At 34.5% G+C, this 22978-nt stretch overlaps 1 protein-coding gene across 1 annotated transcript; it reads left to right on the forward strand.

The window, feature by feature from the left end:
- Positions 1–69: 69 nt before the first annotated feature.
- On the forward strand, positions 70–22940 carry LOC135682042 (E3 ubiquitin-protein ligase SHPRH-like). Its single transcript, XM_065196749.2, has 30 exons — positions 70–2697; positions 3098–3179; positions 3492–3894; positions 4058–4162; positions 4789–4909; positions 5481–5557; positions 5996–6119; positions 6318–6481; positions 6992–7099; positions 7619–7684; positions 7935–8017; positions 8593–8687; positions 9117–9148; positions 10023–10106; positions 10457–10546; positions 11235–11476; positions 12179–12236; positions 12656–12774; positions 13153–13233; positions 13627–13727; positions 14473–14546; positions 15052–15186; positions 16258–16359; positions 17323–17391; positions 17907–18107; positions 18511–18603; positions 19265–19354; positions 19556–19734; positions 19973–20065; positions 20625–22940. Exons 1-30 carry the CDS (start codon positions 1440–1442, stop codon positions 21028–21030), a joined length of 4935 nt encoding a protein of 1644 aa, XP_065052821.2. The 5' UTR covers positions 70–1439; the 3' UTR covers positions 21031–22940.
- Positions 22941–22978: the final 38 nt, after the last annotated feature.

Consider the following 22978-nt stretch of genomic DNA (forward strand, 5'->3'; position numbering starts at 1 on the left):
CCGACAGCCAGTGTTTATCTGATTCACATGGCAACAAGAATTTTATTTGCGATATTGTATGGTAATGGTCAATAGATACATCTGAATCAACTTGATTGGCTGATACATTCTTTGCTAATTTGAGGTGCCATGAAATTAGGACATGAAAGACGGTTTTTGTGAGGTGATCGAAGATGATGTTCACAGAATTTCAACTTCAGATGTAATATTTTTACGTTTTAATGTCATTAGTAACATTTTTCCTTGCTTCTATCGGCCAAAGATCCCAATTTTATCGATTTGTCGATCAACGAAGAAGTGAGTGTGAGGGTCTTGAATGTTTGCACAGTCGTCCCCCATCCTTGTCTTCTGTTAAAGTGGGCCTTCCCTATGCAGTTACACAGCATTCGCATCGACCTCAATCATTATTTAGCACTCTTTTTGACTGTATGAAGGGGGGGGGGGATTGCTCGGTCACTGGACAGGTGACTCACTCGTCTGTCTGCCCAAAAGTCTTCGCTCTGATGCATCTATAAGGCTTATTTATTGGTCAAAGCATGGTCAAAGTGTAGGCAGCTAAGATTTGCAGGTACTGTAATAAATTTGTATGAAAAATTAGATCATGGTGGCCATTTATCGGATTGATGGGTGAACATATGATGGAGGGAGAGAAGGGGTAGCTTCCGTCAAATGATTTTAGAGCTTTGTGTTTTCATGGAATAGCTGTGCCATTTTGTCCTTAAAGTAAAACTAGAAATTTAAGTGACACTGTACTGGGAAGAAACAGCGAATTTTTTAACGACATTTCGTGCATAGTCAGTTATCACTTAGTAGCCCGAAAACAGTAGATAATTGCTGTTTAGTGTGTTATGAACGTACAGCAGGCAGCTTGTGCATTTCTTAGAAGTGAAACTGAGTTACCCGATGTCACTGAACTTCCATTGTATGGAATGTATCAGTTGGAAAGGCATTTGAATTTACCTGATTAATGGTGGTTCTGTTTCTGTATAAGATTTTAAAGGTTACCGCTTTTTAATTGACTTGCAACTAAAGTTATTGGAATGTATTAGTTTCATCGGTGATTTCAAAATGTTCGGCCCTTTTTTGAGTAAAGAGAAGGTAGAATGCATCAAAGCAAAATCCAAGAAACAACAGCATAAACAAAAATGACGCCACCACAGGGTGATAATAAAATTTCTTTACTTTGCTGGTACATCCCCCGTCAGTTTAGAATGGATGGGAGCAGGCAACGGCTTAATATTCTTTCTTATCCACTTCGAAAAAGAAATTCCGACAAGGAACTAATGAAAATTTTCTGCCTCCAACCTTGCATTGAAGACGGAAGACGACAGGGGTAGGTGGGCAACAACAACAAAACAAAGGGGCGGGATGTTTTGAAAACGAGGCAAGAAAAACAGAGCAAAATAATTTCTAGCATGTGGTTTTAGGTCAGTAGAGCAATGGCATCTAAAAGGAAGGCAGCAGAACCATCTAAACTTTGCGAAGAAAAACGCTCCTGTCGATCATGGAACATGAACGAGCATGTCAAAGGATCAGATGATGATTTGGTAAAAGATAGCTGCCACAGCAGCTCTAATGAGAAAACCAATGTACCAGCGAATGACGATGAAAGTGGAGACAAGCGACGTTTCACCAAGAAGAAAAGAAAAGTACCACAAAAACATTCTTCTGTGTCTCCTTTTCTCTTGATTGAAATTGAAAATATGTCATTTCTTAAAAAACAACCCCAGCAATCAACTCTGTTGGATCTAGGTCCAAAGATATCTCAGATAATTTTGACTAAAGGTTCTAGTGCGCAAAATGGTGGAGTTCAAAATGTTCATTGTGGTGATAATGGAACTGCAACAGACTTGGATGAAAACTGCATTTTTTTCTTGAAAATATATAATAATAACACTACAGAAACTATGGTGGAGGCGTATGATGTTGATATTGTATCAATACAGCGGAGTCATTATGAAAGTACCAATTTGAATTCAGTAAAACAGTATATGAGCATTGTGTATGAGGGAAGGCTGCTTCTGCCAACAGTTATGATTGAAAGCTTAAACATTCTTGTTAAAAATAAAAGGCTGAAAATAACATTTTCTCCAGAAATGTGGACCCATGACCAAATATTTCTTGATGTTCAACTGCTTGAAGGTGGAGTAAGCATTTTTGCTGATGAAGAGAGATATGCAGTTGGGTCTCCATCTGTGGTGAATTCTTTGAAAACGATCATGTCTTATTATTATGGAATCAAAGATGAACCAACTATGGCTCTACTAACAAGAAAATTTAACTTCACTGCAAGTGAAATACCAGCTTTGTATGATCATATCAAGAAATACCATTTTAAAAGATTTAATATAGCTAATGCAACTGATAAATTACATTCAGAACAGTGTCATGCACTGAGGCCAACAGAAAGTGAGGCAAATTTATCATCCCTTTTTTTCAATGGGAAACCAAGGATGTTTGAGAGAATTCATTCTTTAAATGACTTGAGCAGTTATGAAGAAGAAAAAAATGATCATTTTGGTGAATTTATAGAATCTGAAGATGCAGATATTGCTGAAGTGATTGATGGCAAAGGACCTGCAAAACTTGATGCTAATGATGTATTTTTGGATAATTTAATACCATCATTAAGAAAATACCAGCAGGAAGCCTTGAAATGGATGATTTCAAGGGAAAATGAGACAGAATATGAGTTAGGTATTCATAAAGTATTTTATGATTTTCATTTATTTTATAGCTCGCACTTCAGTTACAGCAATTTTTTATGAAATGAAATAAAACAAAGAAAGAATTTAGTTATGGTATGCCAATCTTATGATAAGAAAAGTGATGTAAAAATAATCTCCTGTAAATTTATAATTGTTGTTATGATTCTGTTTTAAAAAATTTGATTCTGTTCATTTAGTTGTTACTCAAAGTTTCATGCTAAAGTGCGATCATCATTAGATTTTTTTAATAATATTGCCTAGGAAAAGTGAAAAAATTCAATAAACACCCCCTCGAATAGATACCCCCATAGAATTGAGGCATTATGGTATGAGTATCATTTTTACAATTTATTTGTTCACTACCTGTACCCTTATTGTATCTATTCCAGGGGAAGAAAAGCACATATTATGGCATCAATTGGTCCTAGAGCAAAAAGCTGGTTCAGTTTATTTTAACCCAAAAACTGGGAGGTATATGCTTTTAAGATTTTTTAATTTCTTAAATCTTCTTTATGTTTTGTGATTGGATATGCTCAAAACGTAATACTTTGTTTATATGTTGTTAATTTTTTATTAGAGAATAAAGACATTTGTGAAAAAAAATGAATATAAAAGCAGAATTTCAGAGCAAAACTGGTAGTTTTTTTATTTTTTACCATTTTAATTTTTTGTGAAAAAATTCACTTTGATTATTTAACTGATGAATTTACATGGGAAACAGTTTACTTGATTATTGTTTTCTTACTCATCATATTTCTAAGAACTTATATAATTCCTTCTTAGGATTTGCTCAAAGTTAATTATACAGCCATTGCCAAAAGGTGGTATCTTAGCAGATGAGATGGGACTAGGAAAAACTGTTGAGGTTTTGGCATTGATTTCAAGAAATAAACGGAAAGAAAGATTTGTTCTTGATGAGTCCAGGCAATCTTGCAAAAGTGTTTCTGTATCAATGTGCAGTGAAGATACGAATAACGGTGTAGCTGCTTCCATTAAAAGATCAAAAGAAGAAGATCTGCTGGTAGAAGAAAGCAAAGACTATTGCTGTTTTTGTGGGAAAAATGTGCATTCAGAAAATGAAAGGGAAAATTGCAATGATTGTGGGCAGTCCATGCACTTTGGATGTGCTGGTACACAAGGAAGAAAGCTAAAAAAGTATTACTGTGCAGTTTGTGCCACTAAAGAGGTGAGTGATTTTTTTGGGATGAATGATATTTTTCATTGAAAAAGATATGTCTTCTTCCCATCCTTTGCTTTATCATAAAAACTTGCAATTCTTTTAATCCTAAAAACTTTGAATATACTCACATCATGAAGCCCTTTTTCCTGAACTGTTTTAATTCCTTAAGGTGCTCAAAACACATTGCACTTTAATTGTGTCTCCGGAAACAATAGTGTACCAGTGGATTGAAGAAATACAAAGACATGTTAAGCCAGATGCATTATCTTATTTTGTAAGTATCTTGAAAACAACTTCAAATTTAAAGTATCTTTTTGTCACATTTCATTCTAGTTTCAATCTGTTTTGCTATTTTAAACCAGACAATACTAAACATGATCATAGAATTCAATTGCCTGTGTACTTACATGGTCTTTATGTCTTCATGTCATATTTGGTCTGATGCTTGATCTCCATTTTGGGTGTTTTGAAACAATAGACACACGCACCACAAATCTGTGTGACTTCTTTAGACCATCACTTAACTAGCCTAGTTTCACTGATCAAAATTCTTGTCAATGAGTATTGAGCATAAGTAGTGAATTGCCTTCAATAAGAAAATGTCAAAATTTAAGGTGGCAATCAAGGGAATAATATCAAAAAGAGAAACCAGAAGATAGCTTATTTTGACAGTGTCCTGTGCCTTTATTACGTATATGTTTTATTTTATCAAATTATCTCTGTATGATGTATATTTTAATAAAATATTCAAATTATTACTGAACTTTGTTGATTAGTGAAATTGCACTATTTTTCAACATTTCAAAGGAAATGTCTTAAATATGTGCATCTTCACTACATGTGCTGTAGTTTTGGTTTTAGAATAAATACTTGAATGAAATAAATATTTTCTTTTACAAGCTATACCTTGGTGTTGCAAAAAGTGGATTCATTCAGCCAGCCATTCTTGCAGAGTTCGACATCATTATAACAACTTATTCCACTCTTAATTCTGAGTTTCATCATGTGAAAAGTGAAGAAGGTAAGGCAGCATGTAATAAGCAACGTTATATAACAATTCAATAGCAGAGACTTGAGTATGAATTTTTAACATAGTTTTCTTCATTTTTAAATTCGAAATTTTTTATGACAGTTGTAAATTTTGATGTATTCAATTGTACAAAATATTCATTATTTAAGCTCTGGCTTGCGGTTTCTTGACTTTTGGGGCATTTCAGCTTAATATGCCATTTTCTGGCCAATTTAAGTTCAGTCTGATCTCTTAATTTTGTTGAACGTTTGCTTAACGTAAGAACATTTTGTTTCATGTCTTTCTTGGCCTGCAAGTGTTTCTTATGTGTTGTTTTGTTTCTCGGAAATTTGAACCTATGCAAGTGTTTTCAGTCTGAAATATTTCTTAGTTTTCAGAACTTTAGTTAAATAATTTCCTTGATAATGTGTGTTTATTTTTGTACCATTCTGGCTTTTCAAAATGCTCTTGTTGTTTCGTTTAAGCTGTACTTTCCTTGCTATTACTTACCAAAATTTCTTTTCAGTCTCCCTTTGTAGTCACTTTTTCAAAGCATTTGGAGCATAATATCAATTTCTTTTAGGCAGAGAGCGATCCTTGAGAAATCGCAAAAAATACGCTGCATTGCCAAGTCCCCTCACGTTTCTTGAGTTCTGGAGGGTTAGTATACTTGCATCTTATAGGGCTTTTATGCTTTGCGATTTTGCCATGTACGTAAAGCGATTTTTTATCAAATATCGTTTTAATTGCACTTTTATATTATTCAAATATCATTCCTCTACCTATTGCCTGCTTCTTTTTCTGTTACTGATGATTATTTTTAAGACCCATGTCGAGTGTTAAGCTGTCTTTGGTCCTAATGCCGATTTTGTCGGCAAAAACGCCTTATCTGCGTAAGGTCTCAACCAGTGTACCTGCTATCAATTATCCTTATCTTTATGATTGATAACTTTATTTTGTTAAGGTTTGTTAAAAGTCAAGGCAGTCTCCTCAGGTCTCAATGTCTCTGTTGGAAAGTGATTAGTTTCTGTATGCTTTATTTGAGTATTTGATTCGACTTAAAGTGAATTTGCCTTTATTTTATCGCTTTGATTTTAGGTCTGTATGGATGAGGCTCAAATGATACAGTGCACAACAACAAGACTGGCTGAAATGGTTCTAAGAATAAGTGCTGTTCATAGATGGTGTGTCACCGGTACCCCTGTCCAAAGAGGCTTAGAGGGTTTGTATCGTCAATTTAAGCACATAGTTCATGCGAATGTCTTTCTCAATACTTTCACACGAATCGAAAACTGAATGATGGAAACATCTTATGAGATTATCGTATGATTTGTACATAATTGCCAGCGGTATTATTGATAGTTTTTCAGAATTTTTATAATCGCAATCGTATATCGTATCTTGTGTTCACTGATTTTAGATGTTTATGGAATGCTGCTTTTCATTGGCTTCTTCCCTTATTGCTTGAAGTCGTGGTGGAACAAACTTCTTCGTGAACCTCTTTGTCATGGATATACCAAACCTTTGTTTGATGTATTAGCACGTGTCATGTGGCGAACAGAGAAAAAAGATGTTTTGGACCAGGTAATATGTTGTAATCTGTTTTCTTTGGTATTGATCTTTACTACATTTCCATGCCTTATTTGCAGATTTCTATTCTAATGATAACTGTTTTATTTTAAACCGAACTTCTGTTTGATTGATGGTTTAGACTGTTTCAGTCTTAACACTATTTTACTGCTATTGTGAAAAGTTACTTCCTTAACTCTAACATATTGTGTTGTGCACAAATTGCTAACCCCATTGATAGCTAGAAGCGCAATCTTTCTATGAATTAGGGTTTGGCTTATAAGCCTTGCAGTAACTAACTGTGAATGCATTTAATATGTCTCTGCAATGTTATCTTAATATGTATTTAGATGATCGTAAGCCACTCTATCCTCTACTAGGTCTTAGCTGTTATCTTTTTAATTTTCAATAAGAATAATAATATACTTACATTGAAGCTAGAATCACGCTACCTTGTTAGACGGAGGCTTCCTCGTTCATCCTTGGTTTTCAGTTTTTCTTAAAATCTTGTTCGGTTTTTCGTAGATTAATCTTCCAAAGCAAACTGAAACGTTTGAAATGCTAACGTTCACGCCAGTAGAGTGGCAGTTTTATAAGAGACAGGAAGAGCTTTGTACTGCAAGTGCCTTAACGGTAATTATTTTGCTTGTTATGATAAAACCAGAGTGTTCAAGAACCATCCTGTAGTGAATTTAACGTTGTGATATATCATCTTCGGATGGATATAGATATATCATCTTTCGTTTTGACACTTTGAAGCAGCAAATCAGTGACTGCTAGCACCAGTGATAAAGCAACTCTATTTCTCTTTTTATAAAAGCAGCCATTCAGTTGATGTTATCTTACGAAATAGTTGAAATAATTTTCAGTGGCTCTTTATTTGCCCGGAAGATTATGTCAATCATCATTCAGGATTCAAGAGGAAAGTTTCTTCGCTATTTTATTTTGATGTCTTAAACTAAATTGAGAAGGTTGACGAATGATGTAGTGTACCCTTGGCGACAACGAATAAGTCTTATAACATATTATTATCATTGGAACGTGGCTTGTTTTGTTTAAAGCTTTATTCACAATTTGACAATGGCAGTTGAAGACATAAGCATATTCAATCGTTCGATGTGAATTTTTACTTTTTTTGTACCCTTTTTCTAGGAAATTGAAAAGTGGAAAGAAAAGGAAACAATTCTCAGTAGCTTGGACAAGTCAAGCCTTCACAGTGTAGGAGTTTGCATATGATACCGTTTTTTGAAGCATGTTGAAATTCGACTCCAAATGTTTGCAATGAAATTTTTTCAAAGTTTGGCAAATAAACTTCACAGAGCATATCTTTATATAGCTTGTTTTAATCAATTTAAAACAGCTATGAAAGAGTTGACATTATATGGAGATCTTTTCATAATTTACAAAACCTAGAATTTCAAACAGCTCTTCTAGCATTGATAACATAATATTTATTGCTTATTTTCAGCTGCTTGCACCATTATTGCGCCTTCGCCAAGCTTGTTGTCATCCTCGTGCCGTTCGCGATGGGCTTCTTGGAATCCAAAAGAGGTATTTGTTGCCATTAGTATTTTTACGCTGAAATAGTAGAGACTGCAGTCACTGAAATAGTAGAGACTGCAGCAATGCTTCGTTTTTGGTATTGTATTGCATTTTCTCTTTCATTTTCATTAGAACTTTTCACAGCAATGAAATTTCAATCGCGCAACAAGAAACGTATGTGCCAAACGTTTGGAGACGACCGAATCTTTGGGCAGGCAAGGTCGTCTTTTCATTTAGGAATTTTCAATCTTTTTCATCAAAACAAAGGTTCCCGACTTGCGTAGACAAAAATAGTTCGTTTTCTCAATTGGGCTCTGTAACTAGGTGAGAAGTTAGCGGTCGCTGATTAGTTAAAAAATCAAAAGAAGCAATCAAACGTGTCCTTCTTCCTTCACGCTACTTTCGATCCACACTTAGATATAAACTTTCTGCTTTCTCTCGGTCATTATGCGACGTTTATACTCGGAAAAGTGTCGGCCAAAAGTTTATTTGGCAATGATAAAAGTCAAATATTACGTTTACGCACTATTACCGTCGATGGAACACCTAGTTTATTTGCTATACTAAATAATGTTTTCTTACAGTCATCTAACTATGGACAAACTGCTTGAAGGGTTGACATCCAAAGCAAAACTCGAATGCGAAGAGGCACATAGACAGCTAATGTGTGCGTTAAATGGTAGGCCATTTACTGTTGCAACTATTGTAAGCCACAATCTGCAAACTGAATTGTAGACTACAAGTTTTTGTATTTTTGGAAGTTCTAAACTCAGACTTTACGCAGTCTTTTTGTTACCTATTTCATTTCAATTCATTTTTGCTTTTTGCCTTACTGGTCACTATATTTACATTTTTGAGTTTCAATTTTTCCGTAACTATCTACAGTGAGCTTTAGCATAAATAAATGCAGCGATAAATTACATGTCAGTTGCTTGGGATACTTGAAGAATGAAGTATAATTATAACTATTCAACAAACAAGAAGACCATCAATTTATTTGTATGATTTTCGAACATTTTTTGAACAAATCTTTTAAAAGTGACGTGCTACACAGTCTGAATTATGCTTTGAAGACCAAACATTATGATCTTGTTTGTTTTGTTTCCAGGGTTAGCGGCTATCGATATGATTGAAAGCAAGGTCAGTCTTCCTTTTTTTAAATTGATTCTTCTAGCAACTAGTTTGTGGTCTGAAATAGCTCATTCTGTCTCCCATCATTGTGCTTTTGCGATACATTTCAGTATGGTTTTGCTTCTATTCTTCCTATACATCTTTAGAACATGTCTTTCAAAACCAAGTCTCCTTACCAGTCTTACATTTGGAGCCTTTGGTAGGAACAGTGTTATGCAAAATCATTCCTTTGCCTGAAGCTTTTAGATACAATGCAGTTTAGTACACGGAAATGTTCCAGTAACGGGCAACTTTAAACAAAGACACATCAAAACAATTGGCAAGCAATTTTGTCCTGTAGCCACTTTCTTGTACCATTTACCTCCAGGCAACGGAGGAGGCTCAACAGAATAGTGCCACAGCTCTAATAGGTTTGCTTATAATGGAGGTTGAAATTGTGTCACTCTTTCACTGCGCTGTATCATAAAATGCAGAGTCATAAAGAGTACTTGAATATTTTTGTCACTGTATATCCAGCCATCCAACAGAATTGTGATCTATCCACTTGATTTCAATGATGAATACGTGGTTATGTCCGTTAGACCTCACTGTTAAGATCTGATAAAATTATCACCAATCCATAAGGGATTTTTCAGTCGCACTATCACAATACGTTCCAAGCCTAAGCCTAAATCCAAGGTTTTTCAGATTATGAGATACCAAAATTTGTCTTATTTGATTCCATTCGCAGAACACTAGCTGTTATGGTGCATTTGTCATATTAGATTATTGATCAATATTTTATTTAACTTGCCTTATCACTGCTATCTAGCTTGTTCTAATATAAATTTTCCAACAAAGATGATAAAATTGTTCACAGTACTAATAAATTGTCACTGTTTAGTTTGCCAATGCGGTCACCAAGTACAGAGAGGCAATTCAATCTTGGGCAGCTCATAAGGATATCTTCAGAACTGATCTTCTCCAGGTAGTTATTATATCTATTTCTGTTTGTTGGTAGATAATTTCAGTGAAGGTGTTTGACTGATTTGTCTGATTGGACTGGTTGAACTGTCTCGACTGATTGGCTCGACTGATTGTAATGGTATGATTGATTTGACTGACCATTGATTGATTAAACACATAAACTTCTTTAAGGCAGCTTTCTACTCCTATTTGGCGAGTTCCTGAATGATTACTGATTCAAATAATAAGCTCTTCATATGTCCTTCTTGCCCTGAGTAGAAATTTCAAGCCAACTTCTATTTATGTATTGAATTGATTTACAAATTTTTCAATCGTGAATGCTTGCAGCTTACAGTTTTAATTTTTTCACAGAAACTTCACACGATCAAAAACCTTTCTGAAACTTTACATAAATTAAGCCAGTGCTCTCATGCGCTTTCAGATGGCACAATAGACAACGAGGTAATGTAGCTTTCTTTGTCGATGTTCAATTCCAATATACAGATATTAACCAAATTGAAATTGTAACGGAAAAAGTTGCCAACCAATGTCGTGTATACATTAAGTTAATGCAGTACTATCATATATACTTTAAGTATGTCAAAAATGTCAATAAGTATGATTTGTTTAAAGTTGTGTGCTCCACCTGCTTTCGCTCAGAGAAGATGAAAAACAGGAGTTACCAGCTGATGAGACAAAAGTCATCTTGACAAAAATGGCGGTCCTGACGCAGTGTGGCCTGTAGAGTTTCGATTAGATATTTAATACAAATATGTTGGTATCAAACGTGACTGCTTGATTTTCACTTCACTGTTTTCTTGCAAAAACAATCCTTATACTAAAAAAAAGTGAAGAGTATCAAAATTATAGCTTTTATTGATGCAAATTTTGCTCATTCTTACTTAGCAATTATTTAGTCTAGAATATGTAAGAATTGATTTTATAAATAGATTTCAAGGTCCCTAAAGCACAGTTTACAATAGTATTGCCATTTCTCCTTCACGTAAACCCTGAATATTTTAATTGGCCTAAAACTTTGCTTCTTTCCGTGTGTCATTTGGCCTTTAGTCTCAATCCCATAATTGCCAAGCTAGATTGGTTCAAATTAACTTCTAACTTCATCATAATAATGGTCTCCCTTCATGTCTAGGCCGATGAGCTAGCCAAGGAGTATATGAAAAAACCGGAGTCACAAATTGCATCCGCCCAGTCGAGGCTAGCACCGGTGGAATCGAATCTCAATGATGAGAAATCAGAGGTCGATTGGAAAGACCCATGGTGGATTCACATAATGAGCCATTTCAATTCTCCAGAAGACGAGAATTTATTTATTGTAAAGATCAAGGACGAATTACGATCGCAGCTTAGTTCACCCACATTTATGCAAACCCGGTACCAGTATTGTTGCAGCTCATAAATTGTAGCAGTATTGTAGCATTTTAAACATTGACTAACTTGATATTGTGAATCATACATCATTTGTTGTTTATTTAGTTCAGTTTATTCATAATTAATAACCAAAGTCTGCATTATGATTCTTTAAACTGGAATCTGCATTAAATTTTTATTCCTTTTTTTGGTTGCCTTATTTTATCTAAGTCCCTTAATATAATTTGTCTCTGATTTTCTTATATTTTTTTACTTTTTAAATAATGATTTCATAATTTAACGTACTTACCATCAATTAATTGTTCTTATTTTTAATTTTAACCAGTGCCGCTTGCTTCTTTTTTGTTTCAACGGTTGTAATAGTGATATTCTGTCAAAACAGGCTAGCCAAAAGAGGTTATATATAGAATGGACATATTTGTTACTCTTATTTCCAACAATTTTATTTATTTTTATTAGTTAACGTATTCACTTTATATCAATCCTTACAATTAATTGTTCTTAATTTCAAATTTAACAAATGCCGCTTTCTTTTAATTTTTTGTTTCAACGATTGTTAAAGGCTAGCCAATCAACACAACAATTATGAAATCAGGCTAGCCAAATAAGATTACGTATGTAATGAACATATTTGTTACTCTTGTTTCTTACAATCGTATTTCTTATTATTGATAATTAAAAATTTTCGAATATTTCGATTTTTAGATTCAAGACAATCGATGGACTTCGCTACCTAATGGTGTCAAAGATAACAAAGCTGGATGTATGTACTTTTGAAATTAGCTCTCAAAATCAATTTAATCGTATTCTATCGATTCTCCAAACTCATGATTCCGTAAGCTACTTAACAAGGTTTTCCTTTTTGTGAAACTGGCTGTGTCTTTAAATCCAAATGTCCTTTGGTGACAGTTTTCTATTGAAGCATTTGTCATCATCGTTTCCAAAAATTCAGGCTTGTGGATGTTTTCCAGTGTCATTGGAACAAAATTCATATTTGTAGGGATGCGTATTGTATTGCTTCCTGTTTAGTACACTGTTTTAAGGGAAATTCAGTATAATGTGACGTTTGAAATTCGTTAGAGAGGCTCTAGCTTCCCAGCCCTCGCTACCGATTGGCTTTTTATTGAGAAAATATTTGCCCATGTTGAGTCACTTAATAATGATACTTGATTTTTCCATTAGGAACTCCGTGATGAACTCAAAATATGTCTTAATGACCTACAAAAGGAACCTTCTAAAGAAATGATTTTGACAACTGCTGCTTGCTGCCTAAGACCTGTCGAGGGATCAAACGCAGAAAGGCTAGTTTATACTTATAAAGACTGAGTCGTTTGTTTAGTTTTTTTATCTTATCTCTGTGAGAACGTTTCTAAAATGCCGTTGCTTCAAGCTTACAGTGTAAATTTATGTTGCAGGAACCCTTAATTAACACAGCGTTATTTCTTTAACATTATTCTAAAAGCTGGCAATTCTTTATAACATTTACGTTTATGTTTAGGCCTAAATAGTTAAGTCATTATGGTAGCACTTCCCCATTATCTAATTTTTAGTATCCTATACTGTATGATAGCTTAACAGAATAATAGCTATTAAGAGAAACAGCAACTGCCCAAAATCATCCTGCTGGATGGTTAAATGTATTGAAATATGCTAAAGTGTTTCTGTTTTAACCCTTACAGGTGTCCCTTTTGTAAAGCAGATGGCATCTTTACGGAGTATGAGAACAACCTTTTTTCCCACAGAGGAATGAAGAAAAATGAGTATGTGCGACAAAAATTACGACTCAGTATTTTTCTATATATTGATTGAGAGATTTGAAAATATCTCTCTAAAGATATGATTGGCCTTCTGGAAGAAATTTTTGGGAATGAATCCCAAAGTTTCTCAAACTACCACTGGAATGTTGAACGATATGCTTATACAAAAAGCAAAAAATGCTGACTCTTGTTTGATATTGGACATTAATAAAGATTTTCATCTCGTAATCTACAAGCCGCTACATTTTTCAATAATGACAAATAAATTTGGATGTTTTATAAAGTTTCTCCGGAAGCAGTTTTGCTAAATATTCATTGCAGAAAATAACGTGGGACAAAAGAAAGCTGGAAATCTATTTTAATATTCTCATCTCCGTTTCTACGTTGCTGATGCAGGACAGCAGAAGGTGATGACAACAAAAGATTTGGTGGTCTTAGAGCAGAGACTGAGCTCGATGTAGTTTTAAAGACAATTTATTCTATGGCAAGGCAAAAATGTATGTGGAACGGTTTTTATTGTCTATATATAAAAACCTCGCATTTTTGCCACAGCTACTTACTGCTGGCGATAGAAGATTTTCTTAAGATTTGTTTTATTAAACTTTTCTGATTCTATCAAACTTTGCGGAATTTAGGTTTCAGCTCTGTCTGACGAACCGCAATCAAACTCAAATATGACAAATACATTGATAGCTTTCAATGTTTAAAGCCAAGCTACATTTTATTTTCAGTTCTTTTTTCCACCTTCTTGAATTCTTTGGTATTATTATGCATAAGTTCCTTCTTTATTGATTATTCTAGTTCTGCTTTGTAATCTTTGGGGTTGAACTCACTCTTTCTCTAAATGATTTATGCATAGAAAAATAAGATACATTTGGTAGAACTAGTTTCTGATTTAAGATTCCTTTCATAGACTATGCTGAAAGAGAAATTTAGTAAAATATTTGTGTAATGTTAATAATATCTGCTGTTCATATCTTTCTGCTGTTCATATCCACCCATTTTCAGTAAAAAAGATCACTTTATCAGGAAGATTAAATTCTTACGCGTTGTATCTTTATTTGCAATATTTCACCCAGTCATTATCAACTGATTGAGTATTGTCTGCTGTTTTACTATAATCTGTATATTTAAATGAAATTCTATATATCATCGAAGCTATGAATGCAAAGCTTAGGAACCAGTGCAGAATTAATTTTGTGTGCATGAATGATTACATCTCATTGTCTAATTTTTTAAAAGCCGTTGATCTGAAGTTTCAAAACCAAACGAAAGCTCATCTGAAGTATATGGACTTGTTGAAGCAGGAATTCAAGGTATGTATTTTCTCTTTTTATTGCCTTTTAATCAGTAGCATTTTGATTATTAATTACTGAAAGGAATAGCTTATCTTTTTTTGGAGTAGAGTTCCATGCTATTGTTTGTTGGTGAAATTGTCACAAACTTGCATAATTTAATGCAAAATTAGTTTCTAGCAAGAAAATGATTACTATTTCAATTTTTTTAGTGCATCTATCATCTTATATTGAAGCACAAAGCAGTTTATGGTTTCTGAACCTAATTGGTCATTGGGTATTTCTGGTGTTTCAGCCATGATTTGCAAAGACAAATTGTGTGTTGATATTTTTTTTGAACGCATTATATTTTCATAAGCAGTCACAAATAATTAAGAAAAAACCTTCACGTTGTTGCTTTTGATGAAGCTAGAATAAAAAGGGGACATGTCACCATGATTGTAAAACTAACAACGAAGCTACAAGATTTGATACATACTCTTACATTGTACTTTATAGACAATTATGTGAAACTCATGTTTTTCAGTGTTTGAGAAACTTGTGGTTTGCATTGCACAAGCGTATTTCGGCTTGCGATGAACTGGAGATGTCGATAATTCGGATGAGGCTTAGATACGAGGATGAGACGTCCAATGAAAGCTACATCATCGATAAACATGAGGTATATTAATCTTTCATTTCAGAAAGGGCTATTATAATGAAAGAAGGGAAGTGTTATAGTTGAAGGAACGGGGATGTCATAAAGGAAAAAGGGGGGTGTATTGGTGCAAGGCAGGGGGATGTTGTGATTGAAGAAAAAAGAAAGTAATAGTGAATTGGAGAGAATGATGTGATGGAAAAAGGGGTGTTAAGGAGGTGACATTGGCAGTTACATTGAACAGAGGAGGATGTTATTTAACGGGTAACAGGGACGTTTTTGCGGACGGAAGGAAATTTATGTTAGAACTTCTGGTATTTACCTTGGAATCACAAAGCTACATGCATCCTTTTTCAGAAAAAGTTTTGCCGCAGCCCTCTATTTAAATCTTTAACGTTACGATTTTATGAACCCGTCAAACAAGTCATAGAAAATTCTCAAATGGTTGGAAACAAGAGAATTGGGAGCTCGTGTTAATTTCGAAAGTTATGGAAATCACAATTTTTGCACACTTTGGAAGCGGTGTGACTGTAATTATATATAAACTGCCCTCCTTGACCTAAATGGACACTTATTTGTATTGCTGTTTACAAGTTTAGATATTTTCGTGGATCTGCAGATCGAATGTACTTGTTTTTAACGATTTAATGTCCAAGATGAACAGGTTTGATATGCTTTGTAACTCGTGTTTGAAGCGTAACTTTTTTTTACCTGCAACCCCACAATGAAAACAGTGTGGTTTTGATAACAACAGCGATAAAGCAACATTTGTACAGGTCATTTCTATTGATTTGACATAGCAAAAGGTTCAGAAAACGAGCCTGTCACTAACAGAAATAGCTTTGAAGCACATTGTATTTATCTTATGCTACGTAGGTGATCTCTTAATTGTAAAAAATTGTTTTCCAGTTTAACTTGCAAAATGTAATTTTAATGAATATTTGGTTAAAAGTATTCAGGTAAAAAATTTCTTTCCCTTCACTTATCCTGTATTTATTGAAAGTTGAATGATTTCTACAAGGCTAATTAGGCTCCCTATTAGCTTATATATATAGACCCCTTTTTTCGTTTTTTACTGTCGTATTTTTTTTTCAGATTGGCTTCCAACGCTTTAAGCTTCAAGCTGATAGGACAGCCGCTCTGCACATGCTCGGCAAGAAAAAGGGCCAGCTTTTCTACTTGAAAAATTTAGAAAAGGTATTTAACAACGACTTCATCGTTTTTGGCTCTATTTAGTAAAGTGCCAATTTAATATTTACCGTTCTACATTTTATCTTGGTCTCAATTTTACGTGCCAAAGAAACAGGCATGAAAGCACTGATCAAAGAGCTAGTATCGCCCATTAGGAAACTCGTACCTAATTTTATGATACATTATAAATACTTTGAATAGTGATTAAATGGTTTTGTGCTGTCATAAGCAGTAAAAGTGTGTACAGTGGTAAAACCGTTTATAGTTATAGCGACGTTATTTCACAAACTTCATGTACCTGATGCAAACCTCATTCATCATGTACATCACCATTAGCCAGTACTTAATAAGCAACAAACAATAGATGTTGCAATATGAAATAATTGATATTTTGAATGACGGGTCAAAGTGAGATTACATTGCTATTTGTATCACAAGTTAGTTAGTTAAGATATAAACTGCGATATCAATAAAAACAATAATAGAAAACAATAAGTTTTCCTCTAGTACCTTTACGGTGAATTGGCGAATAAAGGACGTGGTTAGCAAGAAATTCTTCAGGGCCTTGCCTAAAAGCACTTATTGTCATCAAAATGTGCAGTGAAAAACTTTTCTTAAAAATTAGGTATGATGAAATTCTAGTACAGTTTAAAAGTTTTGGTCCTTGCGATAATCTAAAACAACGGAAAGTATTCATATTGTTTCGTTTGCCTTGCTTCAAATAACAGGTCATATGGACAACTCCTATCAAAATTCCTTGTGGTATGCTGATGAAGTAGGCAGTATTTCCTTATTTTGGAGTAATGTAAGATACTTGGGGCTTCAGCTTACTGCAAAATTATTTAATAGAATACTTCTTTTGTCAAGTGGAACATTTACACCATAAAATGTCAAATATGTAACAAATGGAGACTTCTTAGGAGAAAATTACAAAATGCAATTCACAAATATGCATGTTATTTAATTCAGGCGCAAAGTTCGACTCACGATAGCAATCCAGACGCCTGTCCAATCTGTAAAGATTCTCTGGGAAAACAGGTAATATACTCGTTCGTTTTTTGATATGATCAATGAAATTTGCTATCAGTCTTCGTATTGTTTACAGTACTAAGAGAACCCTTGCATCCATTCAAAAGGATTGCGTATCTAACGTCCAAAATAGTCACGATGTTTATGTTTTTACGTGCCGGTGCGATTCTGGCTGTGTAGATCGCACAGCAAAGTTTTGTGGATAGGATAAAACAACATGTTCCTTTAAACATAAGAAATAGCCTGGATTCCAGAGCTTTATGAACCCGGGGATAAAGTATTATAGACGGTTGCAGTGTCAAAGACTCGCCCAAAAAGTGTTTCAGAAACTAGTTTCGAACTTTATCTTTTATGCAACCTTTTATGACGTTTTTCCAGATGCAAATCTTACTTTAAGCTATTCTTCACCTTGCCAGCAGAATGAATCTGGCTTGCTTTTAATTTATTTGGAAGTCAATAAATTACTTCTTTTCTGTATTTACTCTCTTTAGAATATCACATTTTTATCACACCATTTTTTACAGTGGGGTGTTTTTTCCTGTGGCCATTGTTTCTGTTGTATGTGTATAACGAGCCTTGAACAGAGACCAGGCATTCTTGCTGTCCGACGGAAAGGTGTCCGATTGGACTGTCCGATGTGTCGGGAGCCTACATTATCCGAAGACATATCATTTGTGGTCATGGGAAATAGAAAAAGTGAAGCTGAGAATGAAATAAAAGTCAAGGTATGACTTATCGTAAAAAATACAGTAGTTCATCTTCTGCTTTTTTAAGGAAAAGGTTTTAATTCGTAGATACGATCAAAATAAATATCAGGAAGTTCCAATGTCCCCGTGGTTCCGTAGATTTTGCCAGAAACTAACGAGCCTCTTACTGAATCTATAAGTTGTAATTAAATGCAAAGTAATACGAAAACTTGATACTATTTAACTTTTACTTACTTATTTTGGCTCAGTGAAGGGAGCGTATTATGAAAAATCCTTTAGTAATCCCCGATGGATAATGAAGAGTTAATGGCTCAAAGTAAGAATCGAAACAGTTGTTTAAATAGGTCTTGAAACAATCATGATTTAAATCAAGCTGCCATGGTTCTAATGTTAAGATTCAAACTTACTTCCCATGATAAAGGGCAGCTACTCAGTGAAAATTGAAGCTGTTATCAGAAAGATCCTTGAAATTGGACAAAATGACCCTGATGGAAAAATAATTGTTTTTTCAACGGTATGTTATATTTCAAATCAATATTATTTTCTTTTCGCGGGTGAATTCAGCATTCTGTGTTCTAAGATTCTGTTCTTATTTCTTTTGCTGCTTGGAGATCTTTTGTAAACATCATTTCAAAAGTGATTTTGTAATCAGAAGAAACCTCATTAGTAGCGGAAAGCATTTTAATTATTAGCTTATTTGGTAACCAGTTTTTTCACTAATCTATCGGGTATTTATAGATATCAGCATAAAGAAATTTGAAAAACCAAAAATCGAACGTAAATATTTAGTTTTCTGAAATGTATTTACAGGCAAATACCTAGTACCAAGTAAAGTAACGTATTTGTTGTTTTAGTTGTAACAATTTGGAATAGTCTACCACTTATAAAAACTATGAAAAAAATTCACATTCCTTCTTGAGCTTGCTGGAAACACTGCTCTTGGCGAATTGATATTGCTGATGTCTTGCGTATTCATTTTACCTTTGAGTTGCTGAACGAACTTTTTGATAATTATGATGACTGTATTTTTAGGTGACTTTACTAGTATAGTTTTTTTTATATCTGTATTCCTCGGTCCTTTGTTGATGTGTATGTTATTTACCATAAACTGTTGTCATAATAAAGTATTTTTAGGTAGTTTTCCTAGACCTGCTTGACCTCTTTTTCTTTCTCAGTGGCAAGATGTTCTAGCGATAATTGCCCAAGCATTGGCTGAGAATGATATTGTTTTCAGATATGGGCTAGGTTCGAGACAGAAGTTTCGAGTATGTGCTCTGAATATTTTACTTGATTTCTTTTTTGGTAATTAGATTTTGTATAAGTAGCATGGCAGTCATGCTGATGAAGCAGAGGAGAAACAAAAAGTATACATTTTGACTCTTAAGATTGCCTTTTACCTGATCCATTTTGTAAAGTACGCTCAGCTTTTACTTTTTAATTATAGTAAAGAAATATTTTTTGCCTAGGTTTGTCTAAGCGATTTCAAGGTGCTTCCTTATGTAAAAGTCCTTCTGTTGCCATTAAAACGAGGCTCTAAAGGACTCAACATCATCGAAGCTACACATGTTATCCTGACTGAACCGACTCTGAATCCAGCAAATGAGCTACAAGCTATTGGTAGAGTGCATCGAATTGGGCAAACAAAGTAGGTTTTTCTAATGAACGTTCATAAACTATTACCCTCAGTAGGTAATCATATCTAGGAATTCACTTCATATAGGGATCATTATTGTCACTGCAGTTTCAGTTCTGTCAAGACATGATTACGGTTTTAAAGAATTGATAAATTATTAACGATAAATGATCTTTGAAGCACTCTTATTGTTTCCAAGTCTATTTTAGACTCCGAAACGTCTCATCGTTTATATTCTGCTTTATACTAGGCCAACGTTTGTTCATCGGTTTATTGTACGAGATACAATAGAGGAGAGAATTCGAGAATTTTTGAAAACCAGGTCAGAAACAGAATGGATAAGGTGAGAATTGTGTAGCAAACGAGCATTATGTAATATGAATATACGTAAACCTATGTTACTATTTTTTTAAATATTTGCATACAATAAAGGTAAATATTGAATCTGCCTTTTGGTAATACTTGCTTTTTGAATCTAGTTTTTTTCAAACCTGGCTCTGCTTGTAAGAATCCAATTACATCACAGCAAAGATAGAATTCCCTGATCTCCGAGACTTGTCCTTAATAAAAGTCATTTTCTATTTTATTTGTATATTTTTGTTCTAATTAACTCTCCAAATAAAAGATTAATTATTCGTAGGGCCACTAAAGGCAATAAGAGAATTTTGAGGGCCTGTTGCAGCTTGTAACGTACAATGCTCAAGTTGTATTTATCAACGTAAAAAATAGCACATCAACTTGTTTTCTCCGAAGCCCTCCTCTGGAAATAAAGACACAGCCGTCAATTTTTCATTCTTTTTATGGCTTTGGTGTCTAAATCTTGATTTTAATTTTTTTCAAAGTAAGATAAGACAGCCTTACTCTTTCTTTTCCTTTCGAATATTTTTTTCTTTTTTTCGTAGTATTAACGATGCTGCGTCTAGTTCCTTGACTATCGGCGATTTGTCGAGCCTTTTGCTAGAAAAACAGCATGACAAGAAGGAAAACATATCGCTTTTTGAGTGTGGGACTGCATCTATACCTGAGCCAGCAGCATCAGGATTGATATCGCCAGCTATAAGCTCTAAAGAGACACCAACAACTGCACCATCTGTATCGTCAATGCAGACAGCTGTTGGGAACCAAGGGAACGAGACAACTGAAGCTCGGGTGTCCGTTTCAGGGGAAGTGCCAGCTACTGTTGTAACAGAAACAATGCCACCCGAACTTGGGACTTTGGAACTGGGGACGGCATCAAGAGAAATTTCGTTGGATACAGCGTCACATGTGCCCTCCTTTGCAACACCACAAGAGTCTTCTTTAATATAAACGAAATCTTCAGTATCGCGTTAATGCAGAGTTTTGTCGATCTATCTACAAAGCATTGAAAAGAAGCTTGATGTCAAAAGCATGAACAAGATGAAAGGAGACGAGAAGCATCCTCTTGCCGAGGGACTATCCGGTTCTTCGTTTGTATTGTCTCTCTTTGGATCAACGATATAGTAACAAGTTTTACAACTGACAGGCGCGATAAATTTTATAACTGATAAATTTGAAAATTTCTGAACAGCTTTTTGTAACTGAATCTTTAAAGACATTTTTTAATATATTGTCAGAAAGTTCTGATATTGAAAACTGGGTATAAAGTTATCTATTACTGGGTAATTGGAAGTAGCTGCTATTTATGCGTATAAAGCTACTATTACCAATAGATAAGGACCTTTTAAATATAGCTGTCTAAGGTGCTTGCAGAGCTACTTGCATTATAAACTTATGTTTACAAGAGTTTAAAGTTTCTTAAAACGAAGCAAAATTCAAATCTGAAATCTTACAACCTTTATATTAATTTCGAAAAAAAATTTTTAATCGTGTGATTTCGAGATTTGTAAAAATATTTAAGCAGTCTATTTTGATGTTTTGAGTTTCACTTTTTTATGGAGAATATCAGCAAATGTTGCAGCAAAGTTTTTGTTGTTTTTTGTGGGGCCCTGAAGAAAGGCTTCGAAATGTTCTGTTTTACATATGCATTTATCGGATCGTGTTTAGGTCATTTTGCATCAAATTTGTTGTGAATTGTCATTTTACACCTCCAGTAAACTGTTGCATGGTCACTAAATGTACAAAATTGTCTGTGCACTTTGTCACCGTCGCCCATTTTCAACACAAAATCAAATACAGAGTACCGAAAATCCACGACATAAATAACTAGGTTCCAGTCCTTATCCAGCACTAAATTTCAAAATTGTTTTTTGCAAAAAAGATTGTGCCATGTAAGGATGCTTCGTCAGCAAATAAAGGATGACTCAACCCGCCATAGCAGTGGAGGTTGTAATAGACTTGCCCCAAGTCAATTTCGTGCTTCAGGGAGCAATTGATATTTGCTTCCTTCATGTGGACTTATGCAAAGATAGGAAAAGCGAAGTCCTATGCATAGGCTATTAAGATAAGATATAGCCATACGCGCATAGGCACTTGGCCTAGTTCTATATCTTATAAACCAGGCTAGAGCAACAATAATCCACTAGCAAAGCTCAGAAGATCTTTACCATAGTCAGCTGCTATTGCATAGTTAATTGTTTAATGTCAGAAGTGAGCGTTTTATTGCTTACTATTTTGCTCGGTTCGTCTCTTTCTCTTATAAGTTTTTTGGCGGGTTTTTAATTCGACACTCAGAAAACGGAAAATATAATGAAGCATGTCTCACATCTTTTTGCAATGTTCACAAGAAGAATAACATTCAACGGCAGTTTTGGGATAAGAAGCCAACTGCCAATGTCATACAGAAATATCCAAATATGTACATGTACCTACTGCTATTACATAGTGTTATATCGTTTCTATCTTAAGCTTTTGAAAGCTCGCATCAACAGGTGGGAGCACGTGTAAAGGTCCCAACATACTCAATTCTTTTGCCTTTTTTCTCCATTTATTCAAAACCTGGATAAAAGTTTTGTGGTTAAGGCTACGGTCACACCCAGTACCGTCGCAATGGGGGCGTTAGGGTGCGACACCCACTTGAAAAATTTGTTGCGAAAATGAATAGTTTTGCCATATAGGAATGCTTAGTAGGTGAATTTCAAAATTGTTGGCAAATAAAGGATGGCTCACCAATATTGTTGGGAAACGGGACCGGAAACCCTCCTTGTTGGCACCTTTCAATTCGAAAAGTTTGAGGATAAGTAAGGTTTCCTCCCTAGAAATATTCACCTCTTACATTTCTGGACAAAACACTGCAGGATATGTCTAGGGCATTCCACACCATGCGATCTTTTTAGTT

Source organism: Rhopilema esculentum, chromosome 16 (assembly GCF_057945365.1).
Source record: "Rhopilema esculentum isolate cy_ngs chromosome 16, ASM5794536v1, whole genome shotgun sequence".
Classification (NCBI taxonomy): Eukaryota; Metazoa; Cnidaria; class Scyphozoa; order Rhizostomeae; family Rhizostomatidae; genus Rhopilema; species Rhopilema esculentum.